Source organism: Oncorhynchus kisutch, linkage group LG14, assembly GCF_002021735.2.
Source record: "Oncorhynchus kisutch isolate 150728-3 linkage group LG14, Okis_V2, whole genome shotgun sequence".
Lineage (NCBI taxonomy): Eukaryota > Metazoa > Chordata > Actinopteri > Salmoniformes > Salmonidae > Oncorhynchus > Oncorhynchus kisutch.
This window is the reverse complement of record NC_034187.2, coordinates 23,222,247-23,244,597: the sequence shown is the minus strand read 5'-3', so window position 1 is coordinate 23,244,597 and position 22,351 is coordinate 23,222,247. Positions and strand designations below refer to the sequence as shown.

Below are 22,351 nucleotides of genomic sequence, written 5' to 3'. Positions count from 1 at the left end.
TTAATCTTGCATAGAACACACAACAACAAGCCGACTAGGTAAATAGGTAAACTACTCTACTATGGGGTTGTCTGATTGTTTGAATGACAGCATTACATAACAAAACTGGTAGCAATGGAAAGTTGTATCCTCATCTGATTGATCAAGTATAGGCTTTGAATTACTTTGCCAGCAGCTACAGCAGGCTACACATAGCTTTTTAAGTTGAGCAGCAGTTGTGCACATGATATATTTATTTAATTCCTTTCATCTGAACATCAAAGTGTCAGCAACAATCATGCATGTCAGTTCATTGCACACAGCTTAACAGAGAAAATCAAATATTTGAGAATAAATCTCTTTGGGAATGTATTTCGTAGTACAGACATGCTTCTGTATTAGGCTATGTAATCTCCAAACCAGCCTCAACCCACAGGAAAGTATCATTGTGGATCTACACTGATCTCAAAAACGACCTCTCCAGAATCCATATGACAGAAATCCGTCGCAGTGAAGAGGAAGTTTAACCCCATGCACACAGAACACACAGTATTGATCTATTGCAGGTAATAACCCACATAAATGTAGACTAACATATACACTCTAGTCCACTGATATGGCCCCTGAACTACTTGTGTCCACTGTTTTCACAGCTTCTAGCACCCCCTGTTGCAGTGGGTTGCAAGGCTACATTCCTGTGGCATATTTCCCCTGACCCCTCAGGCTTTTAGCTCTTCATGCCTGCACTCCAGCAGTGTTCCAGCTATTCCCTGCTACTGCACCCCACTGTCTGCTTCTGAAGCTTGGGCATCCAAAACCCCAGTAGTACTTGCACAGTAGCATAAACCTTCGACATGGAGGCAGTAAACAAATGCATAAATACTCAACAGGCCAGTTTGAATCTGGCCTTCCCTGCCATTCAAAGATGCCGTCTCTTGGCAGCTGTGCTCTTAGTCTTGGCCTTGGACAACGATCTCGGGGGAGACCGATGTCAAAGTACAGTAGAGATCATTGTCTTCTGACAGGTGGCATCATTCTAACGTGAATTACTGCTTTTACTCCAGTGAGGGGCAGCCAGAAAGAGCCAGTGTAGGCCACTCTATTGAACCAACGTGCCACTGTGGAAACAGTGTGAGGTTTGCCACTTCAAACAAGACAGGCTTGGCTCATTGTAACCTGCTGTGCTGTGCCCAGTGTCAGGATAAAACCCTCTCCATTTCTGCCATTTAAAGTCAATGTTATGACTACAACAACCCTTGTGGTCAAAGGTGGTAGGAAGTGAGAGCTGCCATGCTAAACACATTTTGAGGCAGCTGGTTTCTTTAGAGTCATATTGTATATATACAACATGATCGGATGGCTTTCTCGAGCCAACAGGGTCTAACCTGTCTTTCACATCAATGGAATTCCAGTTAGACCTGCCAGCCCCAAAGCTGAAAATGATTTAGATTAAGAAGGCTCCTCTGACTCGAGAATCACCAGAGACTCCTTACTTACATACTTACTGTATAAGCAATACGGAAAGCCATCTGTTGTCGAGTCAATGTGAGATGGTGCATGTGTCTAAATGACAGGTACAGAGATTGGAAAGAGATAGGGTTAAGTGAGTTGGCTTCTAAAGTGCTTTGTTTGTTACTCAGTTCTCTGTGCCTGTAAGGAGAACCGGATGGTGCTGCCAGGAAGATCAGACGGAGTGTTTCCATGACAACCCGACCAGGTGAATACAGGTGAAAGCTACCATCTGCAAACCTTGGTTTATTAGTTGGCTGGATGTATTCGATATCTGCCATGTTGAACTGCAAATGAATATGGAAGGCTTAGTGTTATCTGAAGCTTAGGCTCCTGTTGAATACACACTGAGACTAATGTGTTTATACCATTGTGATGGATGAGATCTGGGCTGAGAGGGTGAGAGAGTTACAGGCTAGATGGGGTTTCGTTCTTCCTTGTCATTTCAGAAACAGTGACTAAATTCGAAATTCATTACACAAACCATTTGGTGGGGCAGTAAAGTTGTGTGTTTATTATACTGTTAATCCTCTACTGAACATATGTTTGCGAGTTGTGCTCATGTGTCAATTTGGTTTTACATTTTTTCAGATTATATTACTTTGCAAGGGGTGAAATAACTAATAATTATGTACTCTACTCTGTATTTACTAAACATTTAGTAATTATGTCAGAAAAACATAATTTTTTAAAATGAAAGTGACTTTTGTCCAACTTAAATATTTCAAATTTAAATAAATGTAGGAAAATTATTTACCTGGGGCATGTACACTGAGTGTACAAAACATCAGGAACACGTACACATTCAATGACAGACTAACCAGGTGAAAGTCATGATCCTCATTGATTCCACTTCAATCTTGTTAAATCCACTTCAAATACGTGTAGATGAAGGGGAGAAAACAGGTTAAAGAATATTTTTAAGCCTTGAGACAATTGAGACATGGATTGTGTATGTGTGCCATCCAGAGGGTGAATGGGCAAGACAAAAGATTGAAGTGCCCTTGAATGTGGTATGGTAGTAGGTAACAGGCACACAAGTTTGTGTGTATCAAGAACTGCTGGGTTTTTCACACTCTACAGTTTCCCATGTGCATCAAGAAATGGTCCATCACCCAAAGGACATACAGATATAGTCAGAAGTTTACATAAAACCCGTTTTTTCCACAAATGTCTTGTAAACAAACTATAGTTTTGGCAAGTCGGTTAGGAAATCAACTTTGTGCATGACACAAGGAATTTTTACAACAATTGTTTACAGACAGATTATTTCACTTGTAATTCACTGTATCACAATTCTGGTGGGTCAGAAGTTTACATACACTAAGCTGACTGTGCCTTTAAACAGCTTCTGATAAATGATGTCAATTAGCCTGAGTCAATCGGAGGTGTACATGTGGATGTATTTCAAGGCCTACCTTCAAACTCAGTACCTATTTTCTTGACATCATGGGAAAATCAAAAGAAATCAGCGAAGACAGAGAAAAAAAATTGTAGACCTCTACAAGTCTGGTTAATCCTTGGGAGCAATTTCCAAATGCCTGAAGTTACTACGTTCATCTGTACAAACAATACTACGCAAGTATAAACACCATGGGACCACTCAGCCGTCATACCGCTCAGGAAGGAGACGCATTCTGTCTCCTAGAGATGAACGTACTTTGGTGCGAAAAGAGCAAATCAATCCCAGAACAACAGCAAAGGACCTTGGGAAGATGCTGGAGGAAACAGGTGCAAAAGTATCTATAGCCACAGTAAAACGAGTCCTATATTAACATAACCTGAAAGGCCACTCTGCAAGGAAGAAAGCTTGGTTGTCCATTTGGAAGGCCCATTTGCAATGACCCCAAGCATACGTCCAAAGTTGTGGAAAAATGGCTTAAGGACAACAAAGTCAAGGTATTGGAGTGACCATCACAAAGCCCTGACCTCAATCCTATAGAACATTTGTGGGCAGAACTGAAAAAGCGTGTGCGAACAAGGAGGCCTACCACTCTCTACAATTATTCTGACATTTCACTTTTTTTAAATGAAGTGGTGAGCCTAACTGACCTAAAACAGGGAATTTTTACTAGGATTAAATGTCAGGAATTGTGAAAAACTGAGTTTAAATATAGTTGGATAAGGTGTATGTAAACTTCCAACTTCAATTGTACAGTCAACTTGACGCAACTGTAGGAAGCATTGGAGTCAACATGGGCCAGCATCCCTGTGGAAAGCTTACGACACCCTGTAGTGTCAATGCCCCGACGAATTGAGGCTGAGGACAAAATGAGGAGTGCAACTCAATATTAGGAAGGTGTTTCTTATGTTTTGAACACCAAGTGTGTATATGATGCATTATATTAGCACACAAACAGTATTTATACTTCATATTGTGTCAGATGCCAAACAAAGCCTCTATGAACATGACGTTAAAAACACAAGGCCAAACCTATAGCCTAGTGAACCTGGAGAGAACCCAGGGCATAACCTAGACAGTCTTATCAGCCCTTACACCCAATGTCCTTTTCAGGGACAAGCAGCGTGCCAGATGCTGTGCTCTGGAAGTACACAAACTCACCCTAGACTGGTCCCTGCTACAAGCTCAACTCAGCCTCCTTTTCCGTTGGTAAGTAGTAAGTACACTAAAAACTGTGCCACCGCTTACCTAGGCCGTGCCGGTGCCTCAACCCATAAGGCAAGCCATTATTCCAACACAAATACCTGAGGCACAAAGGAACAGGAGTTTCTGATTATCACACATCATACGTTACAGGACATAATCGCTTGTGTTTGCTTCTTGGCAGCCTGCAATCTTCAGTGGGAAAGGAAGTATTTTTCTGCTCATTCTTTTTTTGCAGAAAAGAATATGGCAGAGCCGGCTGGACCACAGAATGGGCTGAGGAGATACAGATGTAAAATCTTAATTTGATCACTCGTTTATTTATTTATTTTTCTTTCTTTTTTTAAAATAATATATATTTTTTAAATGTTTACACCTTTTTCGCCCGAATTTCATGGTATCCAATTGTTTAGTAGCTACTATCTTGTCTCATCGCTACAACTCCAGTACGGGCTCGGGAGAGACGAAGGTTGAAGGTCATGCGTCCTCCGATACGCAACCCAAACAAGCCGCACTGCTTCTTAACACAGCGCGCATCCAACCCGGAAGCCAGCCACACCGTGCACCTGGCAACCTTGGTTGGCACGCACCGCGCCCGGCCCGCCACAGGAGTCGCTGGTGCGCGATGAGACAAGGATATCCCTACCGGCCAAGCCCTCCCTAACCCGGACGACGCTAGGCCAATTGTGCGTCGCCCCATGGACCTCCCGGTCAAGGCCGGTTACGACAGAGCCTGGGCACGAACCCAGAGTCTCTGGTGGCACAGCTGGCGCTGCAGTACAGGCCCTTAACCACTGCACCACCCGGGAGGCCCTCACTCTTTTATTTCTGAGAAATGCAAACTTGTAAAGTATTTGAGTTTTAAAAAGGCTTGTAAAGTTTGTAATTTCCAGACTTGATTTGACCGAATGAAAAATATATCAAACCCAACAAAATTATTAATTAATTAATTATAATCTACATAATAATGAACATTTCCTGTTGCTGCAGGATTATTTTCCTGCTATAGCAAACTGGCTCAAATTAATATCCTACATCTGTACCAGCTCAAGGAGAGATGGAAAGGGAGATTAATGCAGCTCAAAGTTGATGCATAATTGTTAGCCTATTTGGGTAACATGAGATCCAATAAATTAATCTGATAGAATTAGCTTTTTATGTATTGAATGTGTTCAGACTGAGCACTTTGACAGCAAATAAGTGATCATGCCTTGACTATTACAGATCTACTGTAGGCCTACATATCATTAAGCTCTATTTCTGTGAGGAAAATGTTAAAGATAGCAATTAAGATTACACAGAGCGGTTGCCGATGCTTCTATATTTTGATCTCTACACATAGAACAGAGGAAGGAACCCCACAGAGAGGAGGAACTGCCAACAAGAAGAGAAACAACACAAAAAAACAGTGAAAAGGCCATATTATAAAATAAGAGCTAGAAAATAAAAATGCTGAAAAGCTTGTCTGAGTGAGAGAGGAAATGCCTCCCAGAAAAAAACGACGAGTTCTCTTGTTATTCAATCCGTTAACCTTTAACATGGCGTCCGAAATGGGAGGGTTACAAGGGTCCAATCTCGGCTTAGGATGTTTTCACATGCCTTCTCGAACATGCACCTCTCCCCTGCTGAGGCAGTGTTCTCACTGCACTTTGTAACATGACAAGCTACCACCCTGGGACCAGCCTATCCCCTCACGGGACAGTAGGGTGCCATAGAGCTGAGGCAACTAGATGGACATCAATGCTCAGAGTGCCCATGTACACCAAACATAGTTTTTCCCCTCATTAATCTACCCACAATACCCCATAATAACAAAGCAAAAACAGATTTTAGGATTTTTCTTGGCAATTGTACAAAAAAAAAAAAACTGAAATATCACATTTACATAAGTATTTAGACCATTTACTCAGTACTTTGTTCAGACACCTTTGGCAGCGATTACAGCCTCGAGTCTTCTTGGGTATGACGCTACAAGCTTGGCACACCTGTATTTGGGGAGTTTCTCCCATTTTCCTCTGCTGATCCGCTCAAGCTCTGTCAGGTTGGATGGGGAGCGTCGCTGCACAGCTATTTTCAGGTCTCTCCAGAGATGTTCGGTCGGGTTCAAGTCCGTGCTCTGGCTGGCCACTCAAGGACATTCATAGACTTGTCCCGAAGCAACTCCTGCGTTGTCTTGGCTGTGTGCTTAGGGTCGTTGTCCTGTTGAAAGGTGAACCTTTGCCCCAGTCTGAGGTCCTGAGTGCTCTGGAGCAGGTTGTCACCAAGGATCTCTCTGTACTTTCCTCAGTTCATCTTTCCCTCAACCCTGACTAGTCTCCCAGTCTCTGCCGCTGAAAAACCTTCCCACAGCATGATGCTGCCACCACCATGCTGCACCGTAGTGATGGTGCCAGGTTTCCTCCAGATGTGACGCTTGGCATTCAGGCCAAAGAGTTCAACCTTGGTTTCATCAGACCAGAGAATCTTGTTTCTCATGGTCTGAGAGTCCTTTAGGTTCCTTTTGGTAAACTCCAAGCAGGCTGTCATGTGTCTTTTACTGAGGAATGGTTTCCATCTGGCCTGATTGGTCGAGTGCTGCAGAGATGGTTGTCCTTCTGGAAGGTTCTCCCATCTCCACATAGGAACTCTAGAGCTCTGTCAGAGTGACCAAGTGTCACGTTCTGACCTTTATTTCCTTTGTTTTGTCTTTATTTAGTATGGTCAGGGCGTGAGTGGTGGTGGGCAGTCTATGTTTGTTTTTCTATGTTTGGTTTCAGTTTCGGCCTAGTATGGCAGTTGCCGTTAGTTGTCTCTGATTGAGAATCATACTTAGGTAGCCTGGGATTCACTGTTGGTTTGTGGGTGTTTGTTTCCGTGTGAGTGTTTGTCGCCACACGGTACTGTTTCGGTTTCGTTCATGTTCACATTTATTGTTTTGTATTTTATAGTGTTCAGTTTGTTTATTAAAGTAATCATCATGAACACTTACCACGCTGCATCTTGGTCCGATCCTTACTCCTCTTCAGACGAAGAGGAGATCTGCCGTTACACCAAGGCCCTTCTCCCCCGACTGGGTCGTTTTAGGGAAAAGGTGGTGGGTAGTTCGATTTGTTGTTGTTTCAACTGCTGATTGCCGCTTTAAAGCCTGACAAATCTCGATATGATAAACGTTACACTACAATTTCACTTCTACCATAGTATTTAATCCAAAGTGGGGTCTCACCTGCAGCTCAGGATCCAACGTCAACATCTCCAGGATGATGTAGCAGCCGACGGAGTGGCCCATTAGGACCAGGCAAGTGTCCCTGGGAATGTGCTCACTGAGGAAGACCAGCTTGTGCTTCATCCTTCCATTCAGTCTGCAAAGATCAAAGTTCATCATTAGTATTCAGTATTACATCAGTATGACATCTATTTCACCATCACCCTGATCAAGGACATGAGAGCAGCATTGTTCATCAATGTCTCTGTACACATGTACATTCGTCAGCACCAGCACATGGATCACCCCAACATATGTAGGGACAACATGTTATGGTAATATTCACTGTTTCATTTTGCTGATATCCTCAAATTAGCAGTACTCAGGACCCTTTGAAAACAAAATTAAAACAAGACCATCCAAAGGGAAATCGAAGTTGGGAAGTATTCCAAAAACATCTTGATCTCATTTCTGTAATCTTTTTGGAAAGCTATTTAGCTCTACTTTATTGAAATAATCCTGTAAATCTAGCCCCAGAACAAAGTTTCGAAGAGAGGTTAACATTTCCCTACTTGCGCCGAGCAGTCAAATACAATAACCTTTTATGATTAAAGAGAGGGTATGAGCGAGGAGATGGCGAGATGATGAGAGGGCAAGAAAGAGCTGAAGGAAGTGTAGAATGTGTAGAATGTGTCTACCTATGGTGATGGTGGTTGGGATTTAGCAGGAGGAAAAATACAAATTCCAATTAATTTAAGAATGAACAAATGAATCCCCATTTTACATATTTGATGAGGGATTGACGTTTTATTCTTTCAGAGCGGAATTTGGCGAAGACGTTCTGTGCAGACAGCATAGGGATAGGGTGGGGAAGGTTGTGGGGGTTGAGGATATGTTTAAATATAATGTGAAAAAAACTAAATGAGTACAAATTGTGATTAATGGGTCAGTAAAGAATAACATATGGAAAAAATAAATTCCCCCACACAACCTAATGATCCTCTTGGCAAGAGAGAGGCAGGAGGCTGGGGCGGCCCGTTAAGCGATTAAAGCCTTTGCACAAATGTGCAATAAATGTGTGGTGCATTTTTCCTCCATGGGAAAGGTAACTGATTTCCTATGTGTCAAAAGACCCTCACTTGTGGTGTTACTGATTGCAACATGGGAGGTGGAGGCTCTTTTTTAAAACTCTCTCCTCAATATTTGGGTGTGGTTACATTTGCAAAACTTCAGGACCTCTGAATAATGTGACAAATGCCAACAACGGCAATGGTGTGGACACGGTATGAACACATCTCAGTGTAGTTTTGAGAGAAAGAGATGAGAAGGAGATTAGCAACAGCCTCCGTCCTGTATTTCACTGTGCATACTTCCTCTCAGCTCACAAACTTCCTCCTCAAAAAGTGTTTGTGAAGCTGGTTCAACATCTGTACCACAGTGGTAGCCAACAGTTGTCAACCTTGCATATAAAAACGAGGGATCAAGTAACAAGATAAAGTGAACGTTGTCTTGAAGTTATTTGATCAGATTGAGAAGCTGGGCATCAGACCAAAATGTCACAAAGTGGTAGTAAACAAAAAAAGTTGAATTCCTGACATTCATTATGTCATTATTGAAATTTCTACTGCTTCGTGCCATTTGTCTCCTATGCACAAATCACGCAAATCTGTAGACGTGACCAACGATAGTGGAGGGAGCGTAATTGGAATCAGACGCACCATAAAAACCTCTCGTTAAAATCCATAACCCTGATATTAGACCTTAGCTGTTCGACCCAGAAATATAGAGGGAAATGAATAGTTTAGTACTCTGGACACTAACAGTGTACAACTTATTCATATCAAAAGAAGGAAAGCTGCTGGTGAAAAGTAGCATTGCAAACTCATTCTGACAAAATGAATGAGATCTGGGGCTCCTGGAGAATCCCATGACCCAGGGATGGCTTATTGATGTTGGCAGAGGGAGAATGTTCCCTGTGCTTGCATTAACAGATATTTTTAGAGGAGGCCCAATCAATACTGTTTCTCTGTATCGGCCAGGCCTTTCCCTGGACGTCCCAGAGGTTTCAGAGACTGCTGCTCTACGATGCCACCCTGACCCTCAGCAAATGTAATGCTCTGACGAGGTGTAAATCAATGGCATTCAAGGGTTGACCAGGGTGGTCCGTCACCAAAGGCTTGGATTGAAACCGCAGAAGAGGGGTGGAAAGGTAGCCGATATGTCAGACGTGTTTGTGTTTCTGTGTTGGATGAGGGTAAGAGTTGAGTGGATGTGGAAAGTGTCATCCAAACACCTCGTAAGTAATACTAGCCATAATGCATGACCACATGAGCGTGCAGGTCTAGCCTGGCAAATAGTATTAAAAAACAACAAAAAAGGACAAATGACTTACGTTTTTTTTGGTACAGCTTTTTTACTTCATATACAAACATTTTACCTATACCTTTTACATGCATGGTACTTTTATATATAACAACAATACATTACCAAACAAACTCTTTAATCCCAACCCTCAGCCACACTCAGTCCATCCCACCTATCACCATAGATCACCCTTGTTTGTTTTGTGCCATATATTTTTCAATTGTACTGTGATGTTTTACAAAATGTTTTAATCTTTCTATTCATATATTATCCACAGATTGTGAGCTAAAGATGAAAACCTTTCCTATGAGTATTATTATATTATTTATTGATTGGCTATGGCTTTCCAGATCGGCAAATAGTATTAACAGTAAGCAGATTTCCCTGGATAAGGGCATCTCAAATGAAAAGGCATGATGCATGACTATTGAGATAAACATAGGACTTGCGGCTGAACAATTTGAACCTTTCATCTTAAATCAGGACCGTAGTTAAGATCAGATCAGGCTTTGGGACAAAAGATGAGTTCTCTGTCGATCTTGAGATAGGGGTGACACCCCTATCCACCTTAAAATAGGGGTGACACCCCCACCCCTAGCACCCTTAAAACACCCTTGGAATACCAGTCTGAACAGAGTGGTTTTGATTTATTCCCTCTGATGATCAAATGACATGCTACAAATTGGCAGAGGGGGCTGAAAATGTGTTAACTGTATCTACTGAATATCTCTAGAATTTGCCTTGTGTTCCATGAATAATTTATGAGTTGAGAGTTGACAAGTATGGCCACGTGTTCAGGATAAAACAGGAGCTGTTCAATGCTTCACTTTGTTACATGAATGTCTATATAATCAAGGCCATCTACCTCTGGTACAGTATTACATCATTTGATAATTCCCCCCCATAAAATTGAGATAGGGTTAGGTTCATGACCATAATCGGACATCTATATGGTCAAAATAGTTTATCTGATTGACCTGACAAAGTCACGTTGTCTCCAGACGTTTGAGCTTTGTGAAGAGATGCCTGGAAACCAAGGCTTCATTCAAGTGTTCTTCAGAACTGATGCTAGTTATCGCACATCCCATGTGAGGCATACAGTACCTACAGGGGGAAACTCTGACAGAAGGTTACACTTACTGACACGTCATAATGACATGACACGGTCATAACCATATCATAATATGTTATATCAGCTGACATAACTTGTCATAACCTGTTATAATACAGTCATAACACTGTCATGACATATATTGTGTTATTTTATGGCTGGTTACGACACCTACATAAGAGTGTCAAAACCCCCAAAACCTACCACACAGGGCAAAACATTCCATTACACTATAGCCTAAGTGTCAACAGTATGTTCAGGATGGAAATATATATTTTAAATTACCATCATCAATTATCATTGTAATTGCGCAAACATTGATATTAGACATGCACCTACCCCAATGCTCTGTTGCTGATGACTGGGATGAATGCAGAAGCAGATTTCAGGAGCAGGACAAGTCACCCTCTTTTTGACTGATGACGTACATAAGGGCATGTACGTGATAATCATATAAGCCAGATATGCCTATGATGGTCATAATGCTTCTTGACAGTGTCATAAAATGTATTTTTTACAAGTCATTTAAAATATGAAAAAAACTGTAAAGAACTCATTACTGCAACAAAGGATTTAAGAAACAAACTTTCAAATGAAAGGAAACTTCTTGGCAGGAAAAACAAATTTAAATAAATATGGGTTTTGACACTCTTATGTAGGTGTCATAACCAGCCATAAAACACAATCTGTCACAACAGGTGTAAATATATGCGTTATGACAGGTTATGTCAGCTGTTAAGATACATTATGACATGATTATGACCATGTCATAACATGTTATGACACTGGATGCAAAGTAAAGTGTTACTAGTGGTTCTTTAAAATCCTCAAGATGGATATGTCTTTTGTCATTCTCAAGATGGACAGATCCAAACTAGACTGTCCCATCCATCTCATGGCCCTCAGAAAAGCTGTTGCTTCCATCTGGTTGGGATTGAATTTATTACAGGTGAGGCCTTGGTAATGTCTTTCCCACGTATCAGGCACAATAAAAACGTCCTCACTGCTTTATGAATGAATATTACAGGGCTCATATGCTGGTGCGGGCTGGAGAGGGAGAGGCCTCTTGGCTCAAGCTAACTCGTCCAGCTCACCTAACATTCCTCTTCTCCTGCGCCATCCTTAGCATTGTCTTTAGTATTGGAGAGTGAGCTTACAAGGAGGTACACATTTCAAAGCTAGCTAGTCAGTCATCAGTGGTCAGGAGATGGGCTGCTGATATGCAATCAAGCCTCATAGAATGTCCTGCTGCACAAACCACTTTCAATAAGAGATATGAATTAGTTACCGTAACTTCCGGAATATAAACCGCTACTTTTTCCCCACGCTTTGAACCTCGCGGTTTATACAATGACCGGCTAATTTATGGATTTTTCCCGCGTTCACAAGATTCATGCCGCCAAAAAACTGAGCACCGTCACATAATGTGACGTAAATCGAGCGCGCTCAAACTTCCCATCATTCTGATTACGGTAGTCATTTTGTCACCCTCATCATGGCAAAAAAACGGAGAAATGCATATGATGCAGCTTTCAAGTTGAAGGCGATTGATCTGGCTGTTGGAAAAGGAAATAGAGCTGCTGAAAGCGTGGATCATTGTCAAAAAAATCCACTATCATCAACGGGTTTCGAAAGGCTGGACTGCTGCGTGTTGAAGAGGGCAGCGATCCAACATCGGATGAAGCAATTCGGAGGCTATTCAACTCCGACACCGAAGGAGATGACTTCAGTGGTTTCAGTGCACAGGAGGAGGAAGAAAGTGACCAATTACTTTCTTGGTAGGCTATTTTTGTTACAAGCCGTGTTTCGTTTAAAGGCTGTGTAAAGTTAATATGTTTCAATGTACCGGTAGGCACCTGCGGCTTATAGACATGTACGGCTTATTTTTGTACAAAATACATATTTTTTTATAATTCAGTGGGTGCGGTTTATATTCAGGTGCGCTTAATAGTCCAGCAATTACGGTATGTACCATCAATCACGTCCATAGTATCAGGAGGCACACAGTGTCCAGCATGGGTCACTGCCCACACAGGGTAGCACCAGCCCAACGTCTGGTGAAGCGTCTGCATAAAGGTCATGTAAAAGCCAATCACACCGGGGTTACCTATTTTCATAGTCAACTGTACCAGTTTCTTATTATGTCAATACATTTTCCACTGCACTCTTGAAGAACATCGCGTATGACGACAAAGCGGTGGCCACGTTATGGTCGTCCTGTCATTCCCTGACCTTTGCATTCAATCTCATCAGCCCCCACTGTCAACTCCGCTGCTAGCTAGGAACTTTATTTAGCTTATAGTACGGTTGAGTAATATCTTCCTACAGGTAAAAAAGGTGAGTTTATCCTGGTTGGGGTTTATTTCTGTCAGGGTGAGATGAAAGGGCAAAAAGCTGAATAGCAGATGTTTAAGAATAAAGGCTACTCTGTGTGGTCTGTCTGTCTGTCCAATAGGAGAGAAGCTGAAGTGTGGCATTCTGAGTGTGTATCAGTAGCGTGTGACGAGTGACATTATTTGAAAGTAATCTGTATATATTCATACAGTAGGTGTTTTGTATTGTGCAAGTCACGTGTATAAGTGTGGATGAGAATCAGGGTGTACAGTATGTTGCAGTACGTTTATGACTGCAACACAGGGACACAAGGTTTTATTGGCATGCTTACAATGATGTAGCCATAGCCTGGCGTCCTGGCCAGCTGAAAAGTAGAAGGAACTTTTGCCTACATCTGTAATTTCAGGCCATGGGATTGGTAATGCTCTCTGTTTTGAAATGAGCCGAAGCCCTTTCCATGTATAACTGCCTCAGTGACAGGGTGCTGAGAGAGAGCTGCAGGTCCAATCTATGGAGGAACATAAAGCTTTCTTTCCATTAGGCCGTGGAGTGTTATAACAATACATTGCCAATCATCGCTCATGCCACATTTAGGCTAAAGCATTTGGAACAATAAGTTAAAGCCATCTAACACTTTGGTTAATAGTGGACATTATTAAGTTCATGAAATTCACCTGGGCGATTTTACATGACCACATGCTGGTTAAAATGGCATTGGTTTGTTGGTTGGATAGTTCATATGCCACTGTTAAAAATGCAGTAAAGGAGTGTACTCACTGCTTCTGTTATTCCTTTTAATCCATTATCTCCATAATACATCCAATTGGGTACATATAAAACACAAATAAATATCTGGCAACACGTAGACCGCATACTATAAATGTATCACTTAGTACAGATGTAGGATCTTAATTTGTTGTAGGATCCTTTGTTGCTGAGAATTTTCCTGTGCTGCAGGAAATGCAGATGAGCTTCGGGATTTACAAATTCACTGAAAACCCGCACTAACAGAAGGTTAGATAAACTGTATTCCACTTTTCATGCAGCCTAATTTTGACCAGATAATTGCCTAACCACCGATCAAGCAACATTATGAACTAAGCATTCAAATCCTGTTTCTGCAGGATTATTTTCCTGCCACAATACAGGCCAAATTAAGATCCTACATCTGTCCTCAAGATGAATTAAACTCATTGCAAGATATGGAATCTAGATGTTTTTGTATTTAGGAGCTCTAAAGCCTTGGAGTTGAAACCACAATTATTGCATTGTGAAAGCATCTAACCACATGCCCCCATCAAGCTAACAAGCTAATAAGTAACAATCACACATAGTTAATGTCCTAAAAATAATTAACTTGTCTTATTTTGCCTGGCAGAAGGGCTTGGATTCCTTGTGAAAGCTAAAGTGATCTTGAAACAATCAAAAACATTTACTATGAGTTCAACTCTATTTTTCTAGGGTGGGTGATGGCAATCATGAAGTACATGGAACTAGATGAGGATTTTGTGGGAAATAAGGACAAACAGTGGTTTGAGGGGGAGGGATATGGCATGAAACCTGTAGTCTGAGATTGAACTCTCACTACCGTGGGCCCGAGTTCAGAACACTTGTTGCAGTTCTCGCTAGTGTTTTCATATTTTCATTCACATATCCTGAGTCATTAATCAAGAAACGAGCGCAGCTGAAGACGTTGCGCAACTCTTTGTGGGAGAGCAAGCTTCTCTGCTGAGCAGAGTGCATATAAAATAAATATGGGAGACAAATAAAGACTTAGAAGTGTACAGATATTTATGACGTACAAGTTATTATGAGGACAATTCCCCCTAGCGATAGTTCAGACCGGAAACTTTCCGGTCTTTTCATTTAATTGACAGTAGTAGGCAGAGGTTGTGTAGATCAGTGAAAAAAACAACAATTTTGAATCTCATGAAGTGCATGCCTCTACTGCAGTAGATCCATTAGAATGGACACCATGTCCATCTCACTATCTAGGAGAGCTTCCTGGTCACTTTGTTTTTACCTTTTGTAACCAACCATGACAGATAAGGCCCCCTCTTTTCTCTCATCGAATGGCAACCTCCACCTCTCTCAATATCTGCTAGACTCCCGCAACTGAACATTGTGTCTCCTGCTCTCCACAAGCTGAGTAAACAGTAAACTCCCTCTTTCTCCCAGACAGTGGGGAGTGTGCAGGGGATGGGCTGTCCTTAAAAGCAGCACCCTTTTCTAGACTCCGTCCGCAGCCCCTCCTAGCCTACTGATTAAATACATTTGTATGTTTTTATTCACGCTGGGTTTCCAAATCTCTCCCAGATGGCCCCAGACATGCTCAAGAAGTGGGCTTTCAGAAACCCGACCCATACCAGAGATGTGCCATTGGAAATGACAGTGCTATTTTTGCTAGGCACAACAATAAAGACACCCCCACTCTCCCGCTGGTGGCTTGTACTCCCAAGAGAAGATGTAATAAAGGCCCCCCGAATCCCACTGTCACACAGCTTGAACCGTTTTGAACTCGAGGCAAGTGTAGAAAAGAAAACCGCTTGATACTTTAGCAGTCTGGGATCACTCCTCAGACCACCCATTTGTAAGGAGTAGACAGGTACCCAAAACTGAACACATTATTAGGATGTGAACAAATAAACTTTCAACGGATACTTGGCCTTCATGAAGATAAGCTTCAGTATTTGTATGAGTTTCGTCCCCAACATCTGTCTCTATCAGCAAAGAGGAGTTTGGAATGTGATTCGCTGGAGGATACATGTACTGTATCTGGTGTTCACAGCCAATTGAGGGGCGGGATACGCAGGTACTATTTTGCGAGGAGTGTACCGCTCACTCAAGAGAGGTCATGAAGGTGACTGCACAGGTCCCCCTTTATCCGGTAAATAAAGTGGACAAAAAATGTAATTAAGAGAGAAAAAATTTAATTAGGACATGAAAAAAGCCACAATGTTAAGTCTGTGGGCTGAAAGAGAGTGATAGCACATACTGTAGAAAGAAACCTGAATTAACAAGGGGTTAGGATTGAGCTGATGGAGAGAGATGACTGAGCTGATGGAGAGAGATGATTGAGGTCTTACTGAGTCAAGAGTCAGTGACAGAGGGAAACGCCTTAACTCCACAATAAGACTCTTCAGGAGTGGTGGTGGTAAACACATGAGAACTGAATGATTCATGACAGAGGTATTGGAGTAGGGGGAGAAAAGAGGGTTTCCTATTGTTGTACTCTGTTAGGCAAAGCACAATAGCCCGATGAATTCAGATGCCATTGTTTTCAATGAGACAGCGACTGGAAACTCCAACGAAGTTACACCGTCTACAGCAACAACAAAGGCCACACCAGATGTAGGCTAGTCCGCGGCTGTGCTTCCCTTTGCAGTCCGTAATAGTTTGCAAGCCCCGTCACATCCGATGAGCATCGGAAGCCGGTGTAGAAGGATTCAATCTTAGTCCTGTATTGACGCTTTGCATGTTTGATGGTACGTCAGAGGGCATAACAGGATTTCTTATAAGTGTCCAGGTTAGAGTCCCACTCCTTAAAAGCGGCATCTCTACCCTTTAGCTAAGTGAGGATGTTGCCTGTAATCCATGGCTTCTGGTTGGGGTATGTACGTACGGTCACTGTGGGGATGCACAATACACTTATTGATGAAGCCAGTGACTGATGTGGTGTATTCCTCAATGCCATCGGAAGAATCCCAGAACATAATACAGTGTGTGCTAGCAAAACAGACCTGTAGCTTAGCATCTGCATCATCTGACCACGTATTGAGAGAGTCACTGGTGCTTCCTGCCTTAGTTTTTGCTTGTAAGCAGAAATCAGGAGGATAGCGTTATGGTCAGATTTGCCAAATGGAGGGAGAGCTTTGTACGGGTCTCTATGTATGGAGTAAAGGTGGTCTAGAGTTTTTTTCCCCCTGGTTGCACATGTAACATGTTGGTAGAAATGAGGTAAAACGGATTTAAGTTTCCCTGCATTAAAGTCCCCGGCCACTAGGAGCGCAGTCTCTGAGCATTTTCTTGTTTGCTTATGGCCTTACACAGCTTGTTGAGTTAGGTCTTAGTGCCAGCATCGGTTTGTGTTGGTAAATAGACAGCTATGGAAAATATAGATGATAACTCTATTGGTAAATAGTGTGGTCTTCAGCTTATCATGAGATACTCTACCTCAGTCGAGCAAAATTGAGACATCCTTAATATTAGATTTCGTGCACCAGCTGTTATTGACAAATAGACACAGACTGCCATCCCTAGTCTTACCAGAGGCAGCTGTTCTCTCTTGCCAATGCACGGAAAACCCAACCAGCTGTATGTTATCCATGTCATTGTTCAGCCAAGACTCTGTGAAAAATAAGATATTCATTTTTAATGTCCCGTTGGTAGGATAGTCTTGATCGGAGCTCATCCAGTTTATTATCCAATGATTGCACGTTGGTAGAGGTGGGTTAACCGCTCGCCGTCGGGTTCTTACAAGGCACCTCGACCTACGTCCCCTATATCTCTATCTCATCTTCATGTGAATGACGGGGATTTAGGCCTTGTTCGGTGTCTGAAGTAAATCCTTTGTGTCCGAAGTAACAAATAATGCAAAAAAACCACACAATAACACAATTGGTTAGGAGCCTGTAAAACAGCAGCCATCTCCTCTGGCGCCATTACTATGAAAGCTATGGTGAAAGCTATGATCCCTTAATGATGTAACTTATTAAATACGCTTCAAACTGTGTAAATGAAGGGGAGGAGACAGGTAAAATAATTAAGTTTAAGCCTTGAGACAATTGTGACATGGATTGTGTATGTGTGCCATTCAGAGGGTGAATGGGCATGACAAAAAATGAAAGTGCCTTTGAACAGGGTATGGTGATAGGTTTGTGTCAAGAACTGCAAAGCTGCTGGGTTTTTCACAATCAACAGTTTCCAGTGTGTATCAAGAATGGTTCACCACCCAAAGGACACCCAGCCAACTTGAAACAACTGTGGAAAGCATTGGCGTCAACATGAGCCAGCATCCCTGTGAAACACTTTCAACACCTCAGTATTAGGAAGGTGTTCCTAATGTTTGGTATACTCAGTGTAGGCTACAGTTGGAAATAGCAACAAATTATATTTTAATTTAAGAATGGCTAAGATATTATAACTCAATAAAAAATACATTATTGTTCTTGTGTGTCTGTCACTAAGGGAATTCCATTTTAGCCACAGTTCAGATCATACATCACTTTAGTATTGGCAACAGCAGTTGTGCAAGTGCTTCTGGAGGCATAGAGCATGCACTGGCAATAAGAGAGTGACAAATGATGATGCACTATTAATGTAGTGACATAAGTGCCTTAATAAGAGACTGACTCATCTCTTAGCTAAAAGAAGCACAATAGCACATTGGATATCTGTTAATTATTTAAATACAGATGTCTCATGACCAAATGTCTCATTTTTGAAAGAGGACAACTCCTGAATCACTCCAGGCTTGATTCATTCAAGAAAGTCAAACAACCCTCCCCATCTTCCCCACTTGTTGTCTTTCCTCCCTTCTTCCTTCACTAGAAAGGGTGCATTTCTAGTGTCTATGAATGTGGGTCTGCTGAACTGAACACTGTGGAGACCTCCCTCCGTAGCATCTTTGATCTCTCGGCTGCGTGCCTGAAGTACCGCAGCACTGACGTAGTCCCGCACCTGCAGCCCACTTTGAGCGTCCACTGCACTTCCAAAGATTGAGTTAGACTTCCCAAAACACATTTGCCTTTTAGGCCTATTCTGCAAAAATCAAGTGGTTGAAATGATCAGTGAGCAGTGGTACATTTTACGGACTGCAGTCACCACACCTTTAAAGTATGTTTTTGAACTCACTTTAATCACAGCGGTATTACAGGGGCTCAATTCAGATGTTTACCTAATAGGGACATGCCTGGTACTGCTAATAGCATTGCAGCAGGTGGATTGAGGGCTAAGACTGGAATGTCAGCCCAAGTTATTGGTTATGATTATTTTCATGCATTGCTGAAATATTTGGTGGAATGTAACCTGGAGGTAACATTTGATTGCTATTCCCTCCCTTGGTCTTGCTGACCTTTTTGCTTCTCCTCCATCTGTTGAGAATAGAGGGTGGCCTGGAGGGAGGGTGGAGCGATGTATCGATAGAGGGTGGCCTATGTATCAAGTAGACTAAAACATATCAGGTGCTGGTTTTAAAACATCAAACTTTTCACTAACCCATTTTTTTCACCAAGGAATACCGAATGTCTATGATTGTAGTAGGCTACACGCTTTGAGATTTTAGAATGATTGGCTGTGGCATCTGTGCTCTATCACAACAGTCAAAAACACATAAGTTTAATTGGAGGAGGTCAACCTCTATTCAAGTCGTCATGGTTTCCATTCATCAATCAAAACACACCTACAGAGAATACAGATACACCTGTGAGTGCTTTAGAGTATGAAACACTGCTTGTCCATAAGATTGGACACAAAGATCATTACTCTGATCACTGAGAAAAGGGCAGCTGGTCTACAATAACTGGGCCTTCACGGTGTCTCTGTCAGCCATAATGGGTCCATTGAGCCATATACTGAGTGATATTTAGAGGGCAATGAACGAGCTCCAGTCACTGCGACCTTTCAAAGGTCACTGGCATGACTGAGATTCTCCCCCTGACTCTATGGCTCATCTTTCTCAAAGTTCCCATATTTAACCACAAAGAAGTGGGGTGACATAGGCAGAGTAGTATCGAGGCACACGAGACCCAAAATATGTTTGTGTGCTATTTGGTCCAGACGTGGTGAGAACATAGTCACAGGATAGGATGTTTAATATCAACATCACATGACATGATGATGAGACACTAAGGGTCAATTAAAGCAAACTGCTCTATCAGGAATAGGATGAAACGTGTTGTATTAACGACACCACTTTTAAAAACTGCAGTTTAAAAAGCCTTTGAACATATTGTTAAGGGTGAGATTATGGCCAAGGTTCAGGATTGATTAAACCCATTGCAGTTTGCTTATGGGATTGGGAGAGGGATAGAAGATGCAACTGTCACTCTTCTTAACTATGTCCTTAAACATCTCGAGGGAAGTACAGTAAAACCCATGTCAGACTACTATTTGTTGACTTCTCTTCCACTTTTAATTGTATACAACCACATCTTAGCAGAGAGGCTATTGTCCAATTTTGTTCTTGATTTTAACAGTCTGGTTGACAGATTTTTTAAATCAAAATAACTCAGTGAGATTCAATGGTTCCCTACAATATCCTCCTTCACTGGTTCACCACAAGGTTGCGTCCTTTCCCCTCTGTTTGTACTGTACACTAATGATTGTCAGAGTAATCACGACAAGACATACCATTAAGTTTGCAGATGACTAAGGTTATCATGAGTGTGACAGGAAGTTGAGGTGAGCCATGGCCCAGTGATGGAGGAGAGTGTTGGATGGTGTGACCACTCCTACTATTGAGTGGTCTATAGTAGGAGTGGCTATTGATTTCTGGAGGAGCTCACCGCCGCCAATACAGACTGATAGATGGTGAGAGGCCGTCGATCGATACAAATATCTTGGAACTTTCCTCGACAGCAAATTGAGTTGAGAGAGATCAGCATTTGTTCTTTCTGAGGAAACTGCCGTTTCAGGGTGGATAAGACGCCGATGACCATCTTTCACCGTTCATTGAATCCATTTTACCATTCAATACGATCTGCTGTTTTAGAAATATTCAACTTAAAGAGTAAGAACGGGATGGGTAACACTGTGAAACAAAGTAGCAGGATCATGAGCTTTACTGACCTTTCTAACCTGTGTCAGACAATAGTCATACGTAAGGAGCCATCCATTCTGAGGGACTCCCAGCATCCCTTGTTTGATGATTTTATGTTGCTTCCCTCAAAACAAATAGGTCTAAACTCTCCTTCATGCCAGCTGCTATCAGCTTTCTCAATAAACTGTAGTAGCACTGGTAGTTGTGAACTTATTGCAGTATATATTGTTATGGTGTATATTTATTGTCAGGGGGTAGAGTGGGATAGCCCACTCAAAATAGACATACCTAGGGCTGTAGTCGATTTACCAATACAGTTTTTGGATGAAAACTACAGGCATCTCACAATAATCTAACCAGGAATAACATAATGCATTTTCCATTAATTAAGAAAATGCTTTAAAGAGACTCACCTGAAATTATGAGAAAAAGCACTTTAAGGGGGATTACCAGAGTGTAGGTTACAGGTGACGAATTTGAGGACCTCTGTGACAGCCCCACAGCTGTATAGGTGCTCTGTGAAGGCCTCATCTCTATCCTCTATTGCTGAGGATCCCATGTCAATGGCTAGCAAAAGAGTGAGGCATGAAATGTTAGTTATTTCATTTATTTGGATATGCAATGTTGTTTGTTGAGGTTAGTGCCATGCTCAAAGATACAACGGCGGGGAATTGAACAGACAATTCATTATTGTCTGCTGTCACTAACCTCAAGGCTATTGCCACCGCATGAGCCCTGATTATAACATGGCTGTAGCAAAGATATTAATAACCTCCATTATTATGGAGATAATCAGACATGCTCCATATGAAATAGCCTATTCATTTATTTAGAGAACTAGCCTAATATTTGCCATCCATCTTTTGTACCTAGAGGTTCTTCTTTAGAAAATTGTCCAATTTGACTGAGATTCAAATTCTGTGTGATTTCATGTTGGAACACAGGCCACTGAACCGTTCACCTACTTGTTATCAGTTTAACGTTTCATTCCCTTTGACACCGACCCAGTCAGTGTAATAAATTAGCTGACTAGGGAATCGTTTTTAGGTTGGTTGACAACATGTATATTTTTAGTCACAGCCTGGGCAGCTAGCTATATCATTGCATAGAACATACCTGACTGAGCTGCTACGCTAATTATGTTGCTAATGTTGTTGGAAATCGGATAGCCAGCTAGCTACCTAATTAGCTAGCTATTACTCCTAAGATTTTCACTGCGGCGATTACATACCAAATGCTTTGTCGAAATGAAATGTTTTGCTACGTTGATGACGGTCATGCCCTAGTACCAACGGACACTGAAGGGGCACGAGTGGTTTGTGCTCACCCGGCTTCTAGCTGGTCCAGTCTGATAGTCTTGGTGGCGTTCCAGATAATCTTCACCAGATAACGTAACTGTTTGTGAATTTTTAAGTATTTATTTCATCAAAACAAGCACATACAGGCTTCATAATTCATGTTAACTGATTAATATTATCTCATAGAACAAGACTTATAAGATCTCATTAG

At 41.9% G+C, this 22,351-nt stretch overlaps 1 protein-coding gene across 1 annotated transcript in view; it reads right to left on the bottom strand.

The window, feature by feature from the left end:
* The window catches only part of LOC109904563 (lipid droplet-associated hydrolase), a 31,007-nt gene extending 18,141 nt beyond the window's left edge, over positions 1-12,866 (bottom strand). Inside the window, 2 exon segments of the mRNA XM_031787608.1 lie at positions 7,296-7,483; positions 12,722-12,866. Coding sequence (XP_031643468.1) covers positions 7,296-7,483; positions 12,722-12,866 — 333 coding nt within the window.
* Between the last annotated feature and the right edge of the window lie 9,485 nt (positions 12,867-22,351).